Here is a 19,383-nt window from a genome sequence, read left to right on the forward strand (position 1 = left end):
CAAAGCATTAAGGTTGCCAATAATAGGTTTATTTTGAAATGCTTCATAATTTTCTCCCACTGTTGGGCTGTGACAGTTGGAACTTTGAGGAAACCAAAATAAACACCTTCATGATTTAAGAATATGTTCTGCAGTTCTGCCAGTTCATTAAAATCAGAATTCAATTTAAAAAAATAAAAAAAATCTCTGTGATAAGCTGAGAGAGTGGGTTTCATTGCTCAAGCAATTCGTTAGCTACCAGGCTCTAAAGATTTATCTTCTCCCTATTTGACACATGGTATTTGTATTTTAGCCAATTTCTTCCTACCTAAAGTGACAAAAATGAACAAACCATTGGAGGTGACTAAGTGTCAGCATGGGATAAATGGCAACACCACTCTGAATCTGGGTGGTTGAAGCAGGAGAAAGGGCAGGGATGGTGGCCGACTGAGTGTTACAATTCCAAGAAGATTTGTTATTCTTAAATTTCTCAGGAACATACTACTAGAAGAGGTCTTGATCACTTAATCCAGTCCTCAGGTACAAGAAGGAGTTTGCATCGATACCATTCTCATTGAGCAATCTCTTATTTTGGAACTGACAACATCTCCCATATTGAATTTCTTTTATGACTATTTATTTATTTATTTTAGTTTCAAAAAGCATAAATATGGACACAACTTAGTTTATACAGATTATGTTCTAGCCAAGTAAAAGCATAAAACCTTCCCACTTCAGCCTCAATGGATGCTCTTAATATCACAATGGTCACATCCACAATCCTGTTGACTTTTGTTAAAATAAATATGGATAAATAAATAACAAAAGTAATCAGCTAAAATGTAGGGGTTTGTTCTCCACTTCTGCAAATGATGCTGGGAGAAAGCTCCCTTTTTCTTTAGTTCTTTGTGTGAGAATGTCTTATGGATTAAGATCCCAATTCATATTATTAGTGACGTGACACGGCTAGCTACTTTGCAGTCAGCTTTTCCTCCCTGCCGACCCAAAAGAAGGGGGGAGGGGGCAGGAAATCTAGTACAAACTCCTGCCTCTCTCAGCAGCAAAATGCCACAAGGCCAACAACTTGAGAAAGCTCTGCCTCATGATTCTTATAGGATTCCTTTGCCACTGAGCTGCAGAGAGGCAGCTGGCAAACACAGCAGAAGGGAAGCAATCTGGTCTGGTGTCCACGACAATTCACAACTTTGTGTTCCAGATCCAATCGCTGTCACACCTTATTACTCTTTCTTGGTACATGAGAAAACTCCACTTACAGTTTCCGTTCTCTGTAGTGATGCTTATGTGACGAGAAAAGCTGAGGTACTACACGCAGATACACAACTCGCAAGAAACAAGACCAATGCTTACTCCTTCATTCCGCAAGGTGTAGCATCTTTTGCACAGAAGAGGTTCTGAAGAACAGACTCACTGTGGATTGGTGCATCTCTCCATTTAATGTATATAAGTAGAAAATAATAATGTAATTTATGATTTTTCAAAAATTAGCATAACATCACATAAGGCAGTAAAAAAAAATACCTACACAAAGAAATATCTCCTTAGAATATAAGGATATCTATAAAAAGCTATATATATATATACACACTTTTATATATATAACACATTTTTCTATGTGTGTGTATATATATACATGGATATATTCCATATATTTATATATAAGTGTGGGTATGCATATAAAACACCTTACAAACTCTTACTACCTTAGAATAGAAATAAACTATAGGTCTGTCCCCTATAACATGCAAAGCTTTAAAACTGTGTGTATGTATATATTAGGAAAATAAATGGAAAACACTAAAGGGTTTACCATTTGAAGATAAATATTAAAGTCCACTGGTCACAGTGTATTATTTTATTCGTACATCCACACAGGCTTAAACTAATTTGTTAAACACCCATGCAATTCTTCTGCACACATTCCATATTTAATTATGTTTGCTGCTACGTTACTAGCACTTGTGGTGTGTTTGGGGTTTTTTTGTTTGTTTTGAACAGCCAAACTTAAAACATTGATTAACATTAGTATTCTCTATGTGTTCAAAATGGGAAAAAATATGACAACGAAATTATATATGCTAGGTCATAGTTTAACTTGTTCACCTTCCTATTAGTCTAGCGTACAAAAAGTGTCTTAGAATTATATTTGTATTAGTGACATCCAGATCAGAACCATCACAGTCTAAAACAGTATTCAATATCAACTGTCTTTATATAGGTCTACATAATTCAGTATATTCTTGTATGAATGCTGTATCAAAGTCCGATCAAAAAAAAAAAAAAGAGTCTACATCGTCAACTGTTTCTTTTTGGTGTAAAGAAACATCCTTTTAACATGAGTAATCACACCGGCAGCCAAAACAGGAGCATCAGGATGTTCCACAAGTAGGACTGAAAGCCACAGTACATGTACAACTTGGAGCTGAAGCACAAGGGTAGAACTTGCCCGTGTCACTATATTTCAAACTACCACATGTCTGTTCTGGAAATCTGGTCCTCTGGTTAGACCAGGACAAAGAGAAACCAGAAACTTTTATTCTATTCCTGCTTGCCATTTCTTTGGCATTGAGGTCTGATGCTTTACTGAGCAACAGAACAGAAATTTTGTTAAGAATCCCCATGGATTCAAATTAAAGCCCTCTTGCTTTCTAATGATGACTAAGTTGCAGTATCTCTACAATTTTTCTGTTTTTAGAAAAAACTCCCTTATTTGTACTAATACTATGATCTTTTAGAACTTCTGAAAGGAAGATTACTTTGGTATTTTATTATCACCAGCAGCAGCCTGGTGATAGCAAGAATTTATGGAACTGTGTGTCCATGCAAGGTACAAGAGGATGTGTCATTTCCCATACTCAAATGAAAACGCAACGTCACTGGCACTCCCTGTCATCTGTGTCCTTGCATCTTAAGGAAAATAATTTCTAATAATAATAATGGACAACATTAACACAAATCTTTTCTAGAGATCAATCAAGTTAAGCATGTAACACTTACATATAAGATACTCCTGCTAAGAACAGCAGCTCAGATTCTGAAATGTGCTTGTGCTCCCTTGTGCTCACAGCCATGTGGCACTTTCTTTGAAAGTAAAGCGCATTTCTCTAAATGGTTTGGTTGTATGTGTTAGAGTTGGATTAGGGATATAACCGAATTGAAAGAAAGATATATAAAGATGTAAATAACACTTAAATACTTCACTAAATTAGCATTAATGAAAAACTGTATTAAATACTATCCACTGGTGTATAGATAAACATAAACACAACTATGCTAAAAGGCATGTAAAACAGAATATCATACTGTTACGTCCCCTTTATTAATTTCATTTGATTAAGGCTCACTGTGTGCTTGCAACTGTACAGAAGAGTTAAACAACGTGTAATCAATTGTACAGTATCCGTTATGACAGGTAGTGGTCTAGTCAAGATGTGGAGATGCCACACTCGGTGGGATATGGAAGAAGGCCTATCCCTACTGTGTGCTGCAATCCATGCTTGATGTTAAAATGGCAATAAAAACGAAAGCAGTTGGCACTGTAATCCCAGATCAACAGCTGGCATTCCAATCCCAAATGCCAAATTCCTGTTGGGGATTTAGAGCCTTCACAGATAAAATATACTGTTGCTTTTTACAACTGTAAAAGGCAGAATAATACAAATGACCATAAGTTAGAAGTGATGAAACACAGCTGATCAGGATAATTGAAGGCCTCAGCAAAAACTCTATAGCCATTAGAATTAGGAGCAATAAAAAGGACATTTTAGCTTACTTTCCTAAGGAAACAATGCTGAGATTATCATTTCCGTCTGCTTGTCCCCACACCTCACTTCTAAGTTTTGAACTTGTTGCAGATTTAAGAGGGTCTGATGGAGGAAGAGATATCCTAGAAGGAGCTGATTTCATATAAGTTTCCTGATAATAGATTGCCAGCTAAAGGAGAGAAATCAGTAAGTACTCCCACTGGGAGAAAGGCTCTGGCATAAGTTTAGACATTATTGGAGGCCAGAGAATGGATATGAGAAAAACAGAATTTATAATTACCTCAAAGCAAGGGAAAAGCTTCAAATAAAACCTTACAGTCAGCTATGAAACACAGATTTGTAGGAAGCTAGGCTACATAATTTGTCACTCAAGGATTATTTGTACTTTACAAATATCAGGAACAGAGGAAGTCCTAGCAATGGCATACTTATTAGCTAGAGGTGTTAAAAAGTGATGCAGAAATTTTTTACAGTGGTTAATGAAGTATTTTTATCTTCCATTTCAGAAGATAATAAATGCTATAATTGTATTTCTGGCAAAATACTTTCTATTCCAACCATAGCAAAAAAGACCGATAAACAATTTACACTGTATGTAAATATTTTTAAATCCTGGGTTACATAGTTTGAACTCAATGGTTTTGAAATAACTTAACAGGTAAGGTAATTATGTTGATTTTTAATATATCCTGGAATAATAGAGAAATACCAGGGGAGTGGGGAAGCTGACATTCCATCAGTAGTTAGAAAGGATAAACAGGATAACTGTGTGGTCACAGGTCACAGTCAGCTTGAGAATTGTGTCAGGGAAAAACACTGAACAGTTGATTTAGGATATATATAGCAAAGATTTAAGGCATAACATCAAGCAAATCAATACCATTTGAGAAAGAAAAGGTCTGTCAAACTGAAGACCTTTCTAGTGAAACATTTAGTCAAACTGTTCCTGATAACGGTACTTTTTTTTTTCTAAATCCATAATATGCATGCTACAATTTTAATTAACACATTTTATGTTGTAATACAGTATGAAGTCAATTATCTAGCTAGTGTTTCTTCAAAAACAGTTAAATCAGAAGGTTACTACAGAATTATGCTGGTTTTAGTGATTCCTGAAATCTGTTCTTGTTTCAGTCCCATGCAAAATATACCAGCGATCTGGAAGATCAAGTTTACAGACGACACAAAAAGGCATACTGGAAACTACTAAAATAGTCAGGGTTATTTGGCAATCCGACATCAGTCAGCTATCCAAATGCAACCTTGTGTACACACGTAAGATCTCAGAGATGAAGACACTCTAGAGTAACACACTATAGAAAGCAGAAGGGTTGAAAAGAATTACAATGACATAATATACCACTGCGTGAAATGGTAACACTTTAATGTGATAAGGTTATTCAGTGAAGAATTACAGTAACTTCTTCCATGTAGTTATAACTAGCTGAAAATACTGAGCAAGAGGTAGTACTAGTACTGTAACACTACACTGGCAAAAATTGGAAGTATGGACACAGAATTCCTGTCTTAAGAGTGTAGGAAATGAAAAAACACCTATAAAAATGAATCATGGCTTGGAAGAGTAATCTTTTCAGTGAGGAACATTTGATACTGGTTTATCTAAGAATAGGTTAAGGATAAAGTAATTAATAGTCTTAAATCTCTATGTCAAGAAAGGGATCTTCCTCTACAGTAAAAATACTGTAATAGTCAACTCAGAATTGCATTGCAACGCCTATGCTTCAGGTATCTGATGTGCAGTGTGGAACTGACATCTTGGCGTTCAGGAAGTACAATCTCCACGCAGTTAGAACATGCCAAAGGGCAGCATCTATCCATCCCTCCCTCCTTCCCTTGCACCGACCCAAGCTGGTACAACCAGAGTACCATACTGTGAGGGGATAAAAAAAAAAAAAAAGTGCAGGTCTCCACTTCCAGAGTCAGTCACACCGCTCCTACTTCCCCCCCCCATTTATTGCAAAATGCCTAAGGGCAATGGAATCCAGTATTTCTCTTCCAGAAGACGACCTTAATCGCTAACCATGGACTGCTTCTCACTTGCTTTCCTCCGATGCCATATATTTTCAGCTTTTACTTTATACTGCTTCAAATTCAAGCATGAAGGATGGAGCTGCCTCCATTCAGCCTCTATCTTGGTTATCTGCTGTTTAGGTTACAGCCATGCGGACAGAAGAAAGCAAGCTGAATCCTCTTAGGCTGAAAAAATAACTGAATCTGACACACTTACTGCCAGAACAAAAGGAAGCCATTTCTACCACCTCCTTTGCTCATATTTTTCCATTGCATCTTAGGAAAGATGATGTTCAGACGTGTTATGCATGTAACACACCTGTATACATTATAGCACAATCACATTGGCTCCATGGACATGGATCAACCTCTGTTAGGTTACAGCCAGCACTAATCTCCTACTTAAGCTACAAATATTTTTTTTCTCATTATTTCCTTTGTGCTGGTATTAGTGGTTGGATAGCTGAGCAGATCAGGGAATTGACTTGTATAGAATTAACCAGACAAAAACAGTTGTTAAGTTAAAATGACTGTGAAACCATCCTTTAGCATTGTCCTGCCTGATTTCTGACCCCAAAACTATTTTGGTGGAAGATACAAGCCAAGATGCTTTCAGAGTTTTTCTATATCAAACATCTATCTGATGAAGGAACATTTTTGCCCTTGGTGCAGAATTTTATTTGAAAAGTCTCAGTCTCATTTTAAGCAACCTATGTAATTTTTGGATCTGACTCAGTGTTTCCATTATCTCACATGAAGCAAGTAACTACATCTCTTACAGCAAACTAGATAGTAATGCAGCAAGGTTTGCAAGGAGAGATGTGTTATGTTAGAACAACTGATATATTTGGAAAAGATTCAACCAAGGTTTTAGGCAGAAAGCACCCTCTGGGTTTAGATATCACTGTAATCTAAGTGATAAATAGAATTTGCTAGCACTTGTTCAAGCACTGTCGTTTAGGAAAAATAAGAAAAGATTTAAACAGTATTAAAGTGTTTGCTTTTGTAACAAACTTGTATTAACCATTTCGAATAATGTATTGGTTATATATATATACATTTCATTTTATATTTAAGGTTCTACCACGCAGTTGCAAGCATGCTGCGCTAAACTTAGACTCCAGTAGTATTTAAGAACAAAGGGTAATTCAAGGGCAGTATTTTAGCTTTAGCACCTTGTTTTCTGACATGCTTGATCTGTAACTCAGCTTTATTATCCAAATTAAGATAAATGAAAATAAAATCTTGCAGCCTTCTCTAAGTGTCACACACTATGAACTAATCTAAACATTCCCTTGTTTCTCAGTCCCACAAAATGTGTGATCTCAGAATATTAAAGTCCTGTGAATACTAAGAAGTTCAAAACTTAACTTGTTTGCAAACTTAACTTGCATGAAAAAAATTAAAGCAGGTGTTTACAGAGTAACAGAGCTACTGAATGCTAACTTCATTAACTTCCATTAAGCTAAATGACTCACAAATGGCATTTAGATCAGTACTAAATCATCATCTAGGTCAGCAGGAAGCTCATTACAGACTGACAATCCAAGTGACAGAAACACTTTTCTACAAGTGCTATAGTAGTAATTTCCTGTGTGAAAGGCTTGCTGCTGTTCCTGCATTCCTCAGGGGACGCTTCTTCTCAGAGGATGTTACTCTTCCCCAGGAAGAGGAAGGAACCAGTTGTTATTGGATGTGTGGGCTGATAGCTGTTGGGCATTTTCTGCATGCCGCAGAATCAGCTGTGAGAACTGTGACCACAGCTTAGATTCCCAGCCGAAGCGGGGGAAAACACTACTTGGGCAGACAAGGTCAGAGCGTACACGTACAGTATCTCAGGAAGTTGAAAAAGAAATAATACTTGGAACTTCCATCTCTCTAGTTCCCAGGAATGTGCTGATTTGCTAAAGGAAAAATATACAGACATGGAACAACTTGAAAAACATTCCTGAAGCACTGCACTGTTGCCATGAGTAAGACCCTATACAAAGTAAAATATCGCCAGTTTTAAAAGTCATCTACAGCAAGCCAGTTATCTTACTAAACAGTACCAATAGTCCAGCAGTAGCATCTGTTAAGAGTGTCACTATGGGCAAAGGCAACATAATTAAACTTCCTTGTGAGGAAACTAAATATTGAAGCTTAATCTTTTATATAGCAGGGGGTGCGTGTGTGCGCGTGTAGATTTTTTTCCTGTTAGGTCCCTCTCCTGAGCTTCCTGTCCTACAGTAACTCAAGCTCCCTCCGTATGTGCTGTGACACTCTTACAGGGCAGGTCACCAGTAGCTAGTCCGTGCCTAGTCCAGTATCAGTGAATTCAGTGTCACATCCCACTGGCTTTTTCTTTAGTGGCAGCACTAATATGTTTCCTTATTCTACTAACTGCTTATTTCCAAACTTGGTTAAAAAAACCCCACCATCTGATTCAAAAATTATTAGGGAGACAGGACAGAGACAGACAAATAAACAGTACAGTCTCATAAGGTTCATTTCCTCAGGAAAGCAGGCTAAAAATAGTATAGGAAATATTATATTCTTGCACTCACTAGTGCCCAAATTCAGAATTCTGTCTCCAATGAAAACTTAACTTTCTCTCAAGCTCCAGTTCACTCAAAGAATATAATGAAGCCTATTAAGGAACATCGAGACATGTATTATTACCTAATTATGTAGCAGCACAACACATTTCCTGTTCTCTCCTTGTAAACCAGCAGTTACACGCTGTGTTAGAATAGTATCACTGCAAAATGCAAGGGCCATTTGGATCATATTCTTCTTTTATTACAAGAATTGAGTTCACCTTCATGTATCCGATCTTTAAGCATTATTTGATGCCAGTGGTATCAAAGCATATTGCTTTTAAGATTAAGTACACAAATCTTTTTAAACATGCCTGTGTCTCTACAAAGGTTCAAAATGCAGGTTCAGAAATTCACTGTTCAATATGCCAAAGGCTTCATCCTTTTGGCACTTGTGACAGAAGATGAGCCATTTTGTTCATATATGCCACACCTTCTTTGGAAGGCCCCTAGCTGGGCACAGAAAAGGCTGTCTCTACTGCCTCATGATTGTTCCAGATGGATTAGGTGTAGCCTAAGGTGGAGACTCCTTCCCTGAGAGCAGCTGAAGAGCTGTGGGGAGAAGGCAGCCTATCCTCTTCCCCCTGCCCCACACACTGTACCTGCATAGCATGCAAAGAGTAGAAAGGTCTGTCTGGAGTGTGCTGTAAGCCAAGATGACACTAAAAATTGCTCATCTAAGACCAAGATTGGACAGAGAGAAGAATTCATTTGCAAAGACACAAGAGCAGAGTTTACAAATTCTTATTTTTATTCTGCTGCACTGAATACTTCCAAGTTCCTCTATTTACAGTATTTATTATATGTTTTTATAAGACCTAGCATCAGAGATTCAGAGCCTGTTTGAGAGTTTTTGGTATGCTCATCTATGGAAAAGACACAGACAGTTTTACCTCAAAACTTTGGAGAAACAGGTTCTCTTCACATTATTCGCTAATTTCATTCCATGTTTGTGATTTAGAGTTCAGATCATGGAGTGATCAGTTTGTTCAAATATGCATTTACTGGTAATCAAGAGAATGGCAGTCTATGAAAAAAATCCACAGCTGTTCAGGGAGTGGCCTTTCTTATTTCTCTGTCTGGGAGCAAGGAAGGTAAGGTGAGGGGAGAGGCTGGGAACTGTCAGTTTTTGTCAAAGCCCTTCTACTGGTGGAATCAGTCTTCAATGCAGAGCTCAGTCTAATTGGCAACTGAGTTTTGGACAAGGAACACAAGCAGGACATTTTTCTGTTTTTCTTAAAGGACAATGATTCCAGTCTTCCTTTCAAAGGGACAGTGCCAGAACTTTCCTTTGGTAGAGAAAAATGTATGAATATCATGCAATGATCAGAGTTTAAGTGAAAGGCGAAATGTCCGAGGTCCCAAGAAAACTTGATATCCATGAACCACAGAAAGCTGTTGTGCTTTTGGTTGAACTATAACAGGCAACCACTGTGCACAGTGAAGTGCCATATGAGTTTTGCTCTACTGCCTGTTCCCTTCTGACATGGACTGGTGCCCCAGAGGAGATGATCTATGTATAAAACTCCTATTCTTTCCCTTCTTCCCTTTCCCCTCCCCTTAACCTCACTGAAGACAGTTGGTGTTTATTTCCATGTAAGGCTGGAGCCAGGAAAGGATGTAAATCAGAATAAATTTGAAGTTGCATGGTAAGGAAAATATGCAGTGTTTTTAGCTTTTAAGATAAAATTTCTTTTGTCATCCTCTTGTACAGGATTCTGGAGTTGTGTTAAGCCATGCAAGGAAGAGACATTACTCCAAGATCTTTTCAAAATAAGTTCCTATGAGGAAGAATAGTTGTGTAAGCCTTCAAGTACACAGATATAGATTAATAAATGCAAATTTTGCATTCATAATTGCTGTCTTTGCAAAATATATGGGGTGTTTTTCACGTTGGTTGGGGGTTTTTTTGGTTGTACTCAAAATAAATGCAGAAAAAATTGTGTCAAAAATACCTAAACCCTGAAATATATACTGGAGAAGCAGTGTGTACAGGATAAATTGAGAGTACAGATACTTCAACTTTTTGCATCAAGACACCTACTACAAATGCAGTACAGATAAACTAACAATATCTTACCTTGAGTAATAAAAGTTGCACATGTAAAATATGTGAAGGCAAATAAGAGCAAGTTGGCAGGGGGTGTGCGTGTGGAATTTATTTGGTCACTTTCTATTTTAAAAACAGGTATGTTCCTTTTGCTCCAAACAGGAACAATCTGTATCTTTCCCCTTCCAATAATTAATCCAGTCTTAACTTTGTAGAAATCATGCTGTACATGAACAATAAATATGTCTTGTTTTCAGTGTTAACTAGCATTGGAAGAGAAAGAACAGCAAACATCTCCCAGCCAGCGCAGACATTCTGACTTCCAGATTACAGTACATTGCTTTGCTTCCTCCAAATCCTGTTTACATGAGCAAGGTCAGGGGATGGAACATTAGAGAGGCTCTACAGTGATTTCCTGCTGCTGTTAGTAAAAACTACTGAGACATCATCAACTTTCCCTTGTTCCCAACAGCTTATCAGAGACCAGAGGTTACCAATGTATTGCCTTACAGACTTGAAAAAACCCAACCTCCCTCAAAACTAAAAGTAAAATCAGAGGATGAAACAGGAGGAAACAGTCCAAAAGGGAAACAAGACTTCCAATTTTTCCTTGTCAATAGTTCAGAAAACAAAGGCAATATTAAGCTGCTTGACACACAGAGAAGGGGTGGGAGAGAAGCAGTAATGCTTTCAGTCTTCAATGAGATAGAAAGGGGAAAGAAACACCACCCCCAGCCCCAAACCTTGACCCCAATTCAGTGAACATTTTCAGAGTGTAAAAGGCTAGAACACCTCATTTTTAATAACTGCAGTATATGAATGCTCTTACCATTGCAAAAATCAGGGCATTATGCAAATACCAGTTAGTTAAGCATATATAGCTTGCTTTTATACTGGTTTTAGTAACACAGGAGAACTGAATAAATGAATCAAATTCAAAGCTATTTTCCTGACAATAATCATACACAGACAGGAATTCTTAATGTTTTTGTAATTATAGTCCAAAAGAAAGCAGCTCCATACTGAAGATTACACTGAAGTTTTTCCACAAACACAATGACCACATTCCCTTCACTAAGTTTACAAAGGAAGTTGTGTCAGTGTGAATCTTAGATGAAAACAGGTTTTTCACAGTGTTCAAAAAGAACTGGCCTTGCAGCTTTAAGTTAGAACACAAACTGAAAAGATAAGGTGTTTAGAATTTGGAGAGTTTAATAATTTAAGTGTTTTCTAGCAAAATCCCTACGAGAACATTCATACCTGTGTATCTTGGCTTACTCTTTGAAGCAAGAAAATACAAGTAAATTTAAAAAACCCACATAAGGAGGCATTTTAAGCGTGGAATTTGTTATGGATTGTTGGCTTTGATGAAGCAACAAATTAAAATTCCTTGAAAAGAAGAGGAGGAGTGGGAGGAAGAGATAATACCAGTATTTCCTCATACAGATGAAGCTCAAAATATAAATTAATTGCTAAGAAAATATCTAAACGTATATTTTAAATTCTCAATAAAGAATCAAGAGTGTTAAATGTTTAAATATTTGTTTTTCAAATCTTCTCCAGGCAGACTGTTGTCAAGAATAGATGACAGTGATACTTAGTTGCACCTTAATTATATGGAGTTGTGTGTCCTGTTTTGGGCTTCTCAATACAAGACAGACATTGACATCCTGGAGCAAGTCCAGCAGAGGGCGAGCAAGATGGTGAGGGGGCTGGAACACATGATATTACAAGAAAAGGCAGAGAACCAGCTTTGTTCAGCCTTAAGAAGGAAGGATACAGGGAGATCTTACTGCCATCTCAAATATCTAATGAGTGGATAGAGAGAAGACAGAGCCAGACACTTATTACAGGACCACTGTGATAGAATTAGAGGCAACAGACATGTTGGAACATAGGAAATTCTAGCTACATATTATGGAAAAAAAAAATATTTTCACTGGTCAAACACTAGAGCAAACTGCCCAGAGAGGTGGTAGAATTTCCATCCTTACCCATATTAATAAGTGAACTGGACAAGGCCTTTAGGAACCTGATCCAAGCTGGCCTTGCTTTAAGGGGTCGATTAGATGAAATGACTCCAGAAATCCCTCTCAACCTATAGTGCTCTATCATTTTCATTAACAAATCTTTACAGAGGGGAAGAAAAGGAATACCTTTTTGCTCTGCCACAAGTCATCTTAGGGGCAGCAATAGCATATTTCCTATGACCAGTAGGACAGGACACAGTTCCAATAGCTGAAGAAGAGATTCTCAACAAGGAGAACACTTTCTCCTATTTCCTGGAGTAGCTTGAGATCTATGGGAGTTTGCCCGCTTACCGTTAGGAATTTTGATAGCCATTCAACAAAACATTACGAGGTTTTCTACAGACTTCCAATCTCCCTGAAGATATTTCAGGGAGCTTTAGGGAAATCATCACAGATCCTAGAAAAGCTTCAATGTTGTTACTTGTCCCAGAGAAGCCAGTCTTTAAATACTTGAGACAGTGATCTAAGAAAGGCTGTATCTCTCTTCTTCAGTAGAAAAATTAAAGTAAATATGTTGATTAGCTACTTCCAGGGGTCCAGGGACTTGCCAAGGTGTTTTGTAAGTAACCCTTAGGGCCCTACTGTGTTACATGTGTAATAGATAAAGACATTGAACAAGAACCCTTGAAAATACATAAGTACAGAGTGCATTTTTCTCTCTACACATATCAGAAGGGCAGAAGAACTGCTTAAGCTAGAGCAAAACACTTCAAAAAGAATAAGTAGATATAGACAGGACATTTGTAAATTAACCTGGCAACCTGATCAAAGTTTTTTAGTCATTTGAACAGCATTCTTCCAGTAGAAGTAGGAGCAAAAAGCCATAAGCAGCTTTAAGATGGGTCTTGACAAGTTTGCAGGGGCGGGGAGCGTGCAGTGATATTGTATTTGATAACCAATAGAAAAAGAGCAACCCAGGGGGGTTGGAATCAGGGAGAGGGATGGGGGAGGAGGACAAATTAGACTAGAGGTTGGTAACATCAAGTTAGAGGAAGATTTAGGAAAAAAACCAACAACACAAAACACCCACACACAAACAGCCCCCCCCCCGCCCCCCCAACCACAAATAATGCACAAACACATTATCATCCAAGTGAGGACAAACAGTATCAAGAGGAAATCTGGCAGTGAAGGTGGGATGAGAAGAAATCCAGCATCTGCCCTGCTTTTACAGACAGGGCCTCTATACACTAGGGAAACTGAGCCAGCTTCAGATGGAAAGGTCCAAGTCACTGAGATCCAGAACCCTTTGGAAACAAGGCAAAGAGGCAGGATGGCTGGCCTGATTAAGAAACAGGCGGTGATAATTCCACAAAAAAACAGAAGCTGGTAATGCAGCAGACAGACACTGGAAAGACACTAAAAGATGGCACTGGATGACACTAAAAGATGAGTTGACATTAGAAAGTAGGGAGAAACAGATAGGTTGGCATAGTTGGGGAAAGTGTTACTTACTATGGGAGAGAAAGGATGCTAGTGGCAGAGAAAACATGCAAATGGTTTCTAGATTTGTGTCAATAGTGGTACGTTGGACAGAGCAGTTGTCCTGAAGGCTGTAATCCGAGTAACAGGGATACAGAAATGTTGCTAGATGGAAAAAAGATGCAGATGGTGAATGTTGAGATGCAGAAAGGTGAGAATCAATGGTGAACAGGAGATCAAGATAATGGAAAAAAAAAAGTAGTGATTACTGACACAGTCAAAAGGCATGAATTTTAAAGCAATGGTTTTGTAAAGACGACAACTGTAAAGCCAGCCAGCAAGCAAAAGGATGCTGTCTCTGGTGGGTTAACTTATTCCTACTATGAGTTCTGGGCATAAAGTTTTATAAACTGTTCTCATATCAAAATAATTAATGAAGGAAATTAAATGATTGGCAGATTAATAGGTATGTAACAGAGAATTACAGTGTAACCATACATGTGAATTCTGTGATCAGTATTAAGATCAGGAAGTAATGAACACAGAGTATTTTAAAGTGATAGGTAGCAAATAAATTATATCCACCACAATCCACTGTCAAGCCTACTAAAGAGATTTCTGTAAGTCTGCAAATTACTTTTGACAGACGTTATCTTAAAGAACCGTATTTCTGTAGTGAAAACATGACAACTTCTAAACTTGAAAATATATGAAATCATCATCTCTCAAATAAAAATTACATGATTATTTGTTTTTAAGAAAAGGTTTCTCTTAGACATCAACCTCTGTATCATGATCTTCAATAAACGATCTTAAAGAATTTTATGAAGTACCTTCACAACATACCTTTTCATAAAGCATTCATGACAAAATAGAACAGCAGAAGCCACACCTGCTGCCTATTCATATGTATTCACCCTTCAGCCACACGCACTCTTGTTATGGTAATTAAAATTGCTCAAAATACAATTTATGCCTTCGCAGGAACAGATTCAGAGCTAAAAGAGAAAATCTCATTTTAACCTAATTCTAGAACAGCATGTCTTTTAGATTTCATACCAGGAGAGCATATTTCTCCTCCTACGAAACTACCGTTAAAACATTGCCTTCCTTTCCTCCCACATGCCATACCAATGTCATATGAAAAGCTAACACTAGAAGGATCTAATCCTATGATTCTGTCTTAAAATGTGTTACTTTTTTTCTCCTAGAGAACTACTAGATGCCTTAAAAGGAGAAAAATTAACACATCACTTTTGGAATTCTATCAATGAGGCAACTATTCTTTAGGTTTCCCATTATTTGCAGATAAAGACAGAGCTACAAAAAGTGTTTGAGAATAAGCCACAAATTTTAACAGTAATATTTAGATATAGTTAGCATGGGCTTATAATTAGAATTTCTGCTTAGTATACTAGTAATTTTACCCATATAACATGAAAGCTTTGCTATGACACCATCTTCTGGTTAGCCTTGGGAACTGTGAAAGAAAGGTTAAGTTCAGAAGTTAGGATATTGAGCTCTGAGCAGTCGACAATTGTTAAAAAAATATATTTCATTCATACAGACAGAAGAGCACATTTCCGATAACATGTTAGTTTAAGCTATACCCTATCTTTTTTTTTCCTCCCCCCCCTCTCAGAAGGCAACTTACCAGAACACTGAAAAATGAAGAGGAACTAATCTCCATGACAGGTGGGTCAACTGTTTGTGTATTAGTCACAAAGGTAGGATTGACCTGTTGAAAATGAATTATAATATTATTATTTCAGCACCAGTAGAGAAAGGGAAATAACACTGAAATAAAAACTTGCTACATTAAGGCATCACTATTCATTAAGGACTGGAAACAGGCTTTAAAATTTGTAAAAATAAAGGTAGGATGTTACCCTCCAACCATGTAAAATGCAGTCATATAATATAGAAAGAGAATCCAGATATGTATTTATTACAGAAATATAATATATACTTCATAAACAACCATCACCCAAAACTAACTCAGGGGATTCCTACCCCAAGACGTGCAAGTATTAAGAAGTTCAGTTGTATGACAAATCAATAAAAACAAAGTTACAAATACTAGTTTGAAATGGATTTACTAAGACAACTAACTGAAAACCTGCCCAAGGCTGAAGCCATGCAGTTAACAGAGTGGCTAATGATGCTGCTGAAATACAGAATAGTAGGAAGCATTCAAACAACTTCCCAACTCTGTAACTGTCACTTGCAGGTGCTTTTGAAAGTTTTTGCACGTGTACAACAACTATAAGGGCTCCTAAAAGTCACCTTTGAGTTTTACTTTCCAGCGTCAATCACTTGTGGGTACAGGGGTAGGCAGTCTTTCCTATTCCTCCTTCCACCAGGAGAACTGTCCCCAGCAGAAGTGGTGTACAGCCCTGGATAACTCTGGACTTGAGAACTGCCTTCTAGCAATGATGCTTAATTAGCTTGTTACAGTCCAAGGACCGCAGTAGCCCTCCATTTGTGGAGGTTTCCATATACAACTATGCAGCCCTCCATTTTTTATGTTACACTGGTCCCCTGCCTGTCGTAGTTTACTTAGGGCACATCCTCACTCAGTCTCATACCACAGCTTAAGTTCCACTACCATTTCAGCTTGAGCTAGGATCATTGTGGTTGCAGCCACTCTGGCTCAGCAATGCCTAGGAAGGTGTGTGCCAAGCCAGCCCCTAAGCCCGAGGTGCCTTACTGACATGGGTACATCATTAGTACCAAAGCTAAAAGTGAGCACACACTTCGCAGCCCAGATCGATCAGTTCAACTCACAGTTCAAGTTCCTCAAGTCATCTATTGAAACCAAACAGACAGACTGTTGACATGCTTGCTTCTTACGTGCCAACTCTGATTGTCAAAATAACTTGAAAAACACTGTTGTGGAAAACAGGTAGGAGGTAACACTGAAATCTGTAATAAGTTAACCGGCCAAACACAAACCATGCTGTTTCTAAAACCACAGGATAAACTGCTTCATACTGGGATAATTGATCAGGTATGTCATCACAATATCTGCAATTTTGACATCTTACTGTCACAGTTGGACTACTCACTTATTGCTAGTTATAGAGTTAACCTGTAACTTTACCAAAATATTGCTAATGTCCTTTCCTGAAAGTGAAGCATTAACAAAGTGTAAGAGAATATAAAGTTTGAGAAAGCTGCTGCTTTTATTTATCTTACAGTTTTCACTTAAGGATCAGAATATCTTCCCCACAAAAATCTGTGTGCGTATTTTCCCTACCATTGTATTATCTAGGTGTATCACAGCCTAATACGTTTGCCCTCTCAGCGTGATGTATGGAAGTACTATTCTTATTATTTTATGAACTGACAAAATTCACAGAAAGACTAGATGACTTTCAAATCACCAAGTCTGGTGTAGTAAAGAGAAATGGACTTTCCTCTTTTCAACTTTTTATCAGTAATCCAACTGCGGCCTTATCAGAGATAGCATTAATTCCAACCATCTTACTTGAAAGTGGGGAAAAAAAAAAAAAGAGAAAACCCCCAAAACTCACACTTGCATAGTGTCAGGGTTATATTTTAGTTGCTGAAAGTTTATTAGATACCAGGGTCATTTTACTTTGCCTTTTCAAGGAGAAGGAGCCTACCATTTCACCTGAAGACTGTCAAAACTCTGGCTCAGCCAGAGCTGCTCACTCATAACAGTTTCAGTGCTATATCCACGAGCAAAAATCCCTGATGCTAGGATCCATACATTGGCATATAGACTTTTCAGTCAGAGATCCATTTGTTAAGTAGCTAGAATGAGATGTTAAAACTGGACTTAGTAGCCAGGGAAGGCAGGCAATAGCATCTTGTACTGCCTGAAGCCTTTTCATTCAGCTCATTTGGATTTCCATAACTTACATGCAGAAATTTAGGTTAAAACTAATAGAAGTAAGATCTTCCTCGCTAAATGCAGGTGGAGGGCGGGGGGGGGGGGGGGGGGGGGGACAGGGAGGAAGAAGATGAACAAAGTTTACTAGCAAGCTATAAGGTAAAAGAGACATTTAAATACAGATGTTACCTGATTATTCAAGCTGAAAGTGATCCTCACATTTTGCAGCACTTGAAAGTCAGAGATGACAAGCCTTCCTTAAGGGGAGATCTTAATTCTGTTTTGAAGTTAGTTCACCTTTCTGACTAGCAGTGCTTAGCTCTTTCTTGGATTTGGTTTCAACAAGCCATTCATCATCCATGAGCTCTTTTTTGTAGGTATTCTGTCTTTTAATTCACATTATAGTTGCATCAGTTGAGAATTAGCTACCCAGAGACAATCAGGAAAACCCATCCTGCTACAGGGCCATCAGAGCTGATAACTTAAAATTCTCCCTCAATTTATAGATATTAAGATCAAGTCTTGCTTTCTTCTGATTTTGTCAAATAGACATGGAGGAAAGAAAGCAAAAAAGGAGAACCAAAGCCAGGTAACATGGTCTAAGTAATAACTTGGCATTTATCTGAAAGTTCTACCATTTTAACCAGACTTCTTGTTTAGTTTCTTCTCTACAGAAACATGATTAATGAAAGTCTCCTCTGCATATAGCATTGCTTACCCCTTTATCAGAGTTAAGGTGAGGAAGAGGAGAACTTCAAATTTTACTTTTTTCCCCTCTATACATACCCTGTCTATTTAGATTAAACAGAGAACTGTCCTAAAGAGCTTATATTTGTTTAGTGCCCAGCATAACCAGGGTCATTTGCTTCTGACTTTCAGTCAGTCCTGTAATAAATATAATTAACACATTATCTGACTGTCAATCATACTATAGGCAGCTAAGCCTAAAGTCTTCTTCTGACATGCGTTATCTGGGCACTGAAAAGAAGAGAGGACAATGCACCTGCAGGACTCTGCAGAAGAGGGACAGTAGATGCCTATCACCTACCAATACTCTTAATGTAAAGGAGCTACTGTAGTATTATTACTAACAGCTCTTGAAACATATTCTTTGAGACGATATCTCCTTGTTGTATACATCTGAGATATTGTAGAATAAGTTAAATGCTTTTCTTGATATGGGGTTGCTAAATAAATAAATGGTATGATTAAGTCAAAATGTGCTCTTTATGTGGAAGCATCACATCCTGGAGTTGGAATGAAAGTCTCCTCTGCATATAGTTCTGCTTATTGCTTTATCAGAGATAAGGGGAGGATGAGGGGCATTGCAAACACTCACTAGGAGTGCAGGAACTCTCATAGGCCATATTAAAAGATATACCTAGAGATACATAAAATTGTTAAGCGACAAGTCAGTGTTGTGATTTAGCCCCAGCCGGCAGCTAAGCACCACGCAGTCGCTCGCTCACTCCCCCACAGTGGGATGGGGGAGAGAATCGGAAGAGCAAAAGTAAGAAAACTGGTGGGTTGAGATAAGAACAGTTTAATAATTGGAACAAAATAATAGTAATAATAATAATGAATTGTAATGAGAAGGAAAACAAGAGACAGGAACAAAACCCAAGGGAGGGAAAAGAAAAAAAAAAAGATA

The 19,383-nt window shown here is 37.8% G+C and overlaps 1 protein-coding gene across 5 annotated transcripts in view; it reads right to left on the reverse strand.

Annotated features, from left to right (window-relative positions):
• POC1B (POC1 centriolar protein B) overlaps window positions 1-19,383 on the reverse strand; it is a 58,277-nt gene that overhangs the window by 14,493 nt on the left and 24,401 nt on the right. The window contains exon 10 of one of the 5 annotated variants that reach the window (XM_075496827.1): window positions 15,528-15,611. The exons of the other annotated variants lie outside the window; for them this stretch is intronic. Coding sequence (XP_075352942.1) covers window positions 15,528-15,611 — 84 coding nt within the window. The remainder of the gene's footprint in view (window positions 1-15,527; window positions 15,612-19,383) is intronic. 5 annotated transcript variants of the gene reach the window in all.

The sequence above is a fragment of the Mycteria americana genome, chromosome 1 (assembly GCF_035582795.1).
Source record: "Mycteria americana isolate JAX WOST 10 ecotype Jacksonville Zoo and Gardens chromosome 1, USCA_MyAme_1.0, whole genome shotgun sequence".
Taxonomy (NCBI): Eukaryota; Metazoa; Chordata; class Aves; order Ciconiiformes; family Ciconiidae; genus Mycteria; species Mycteria americana.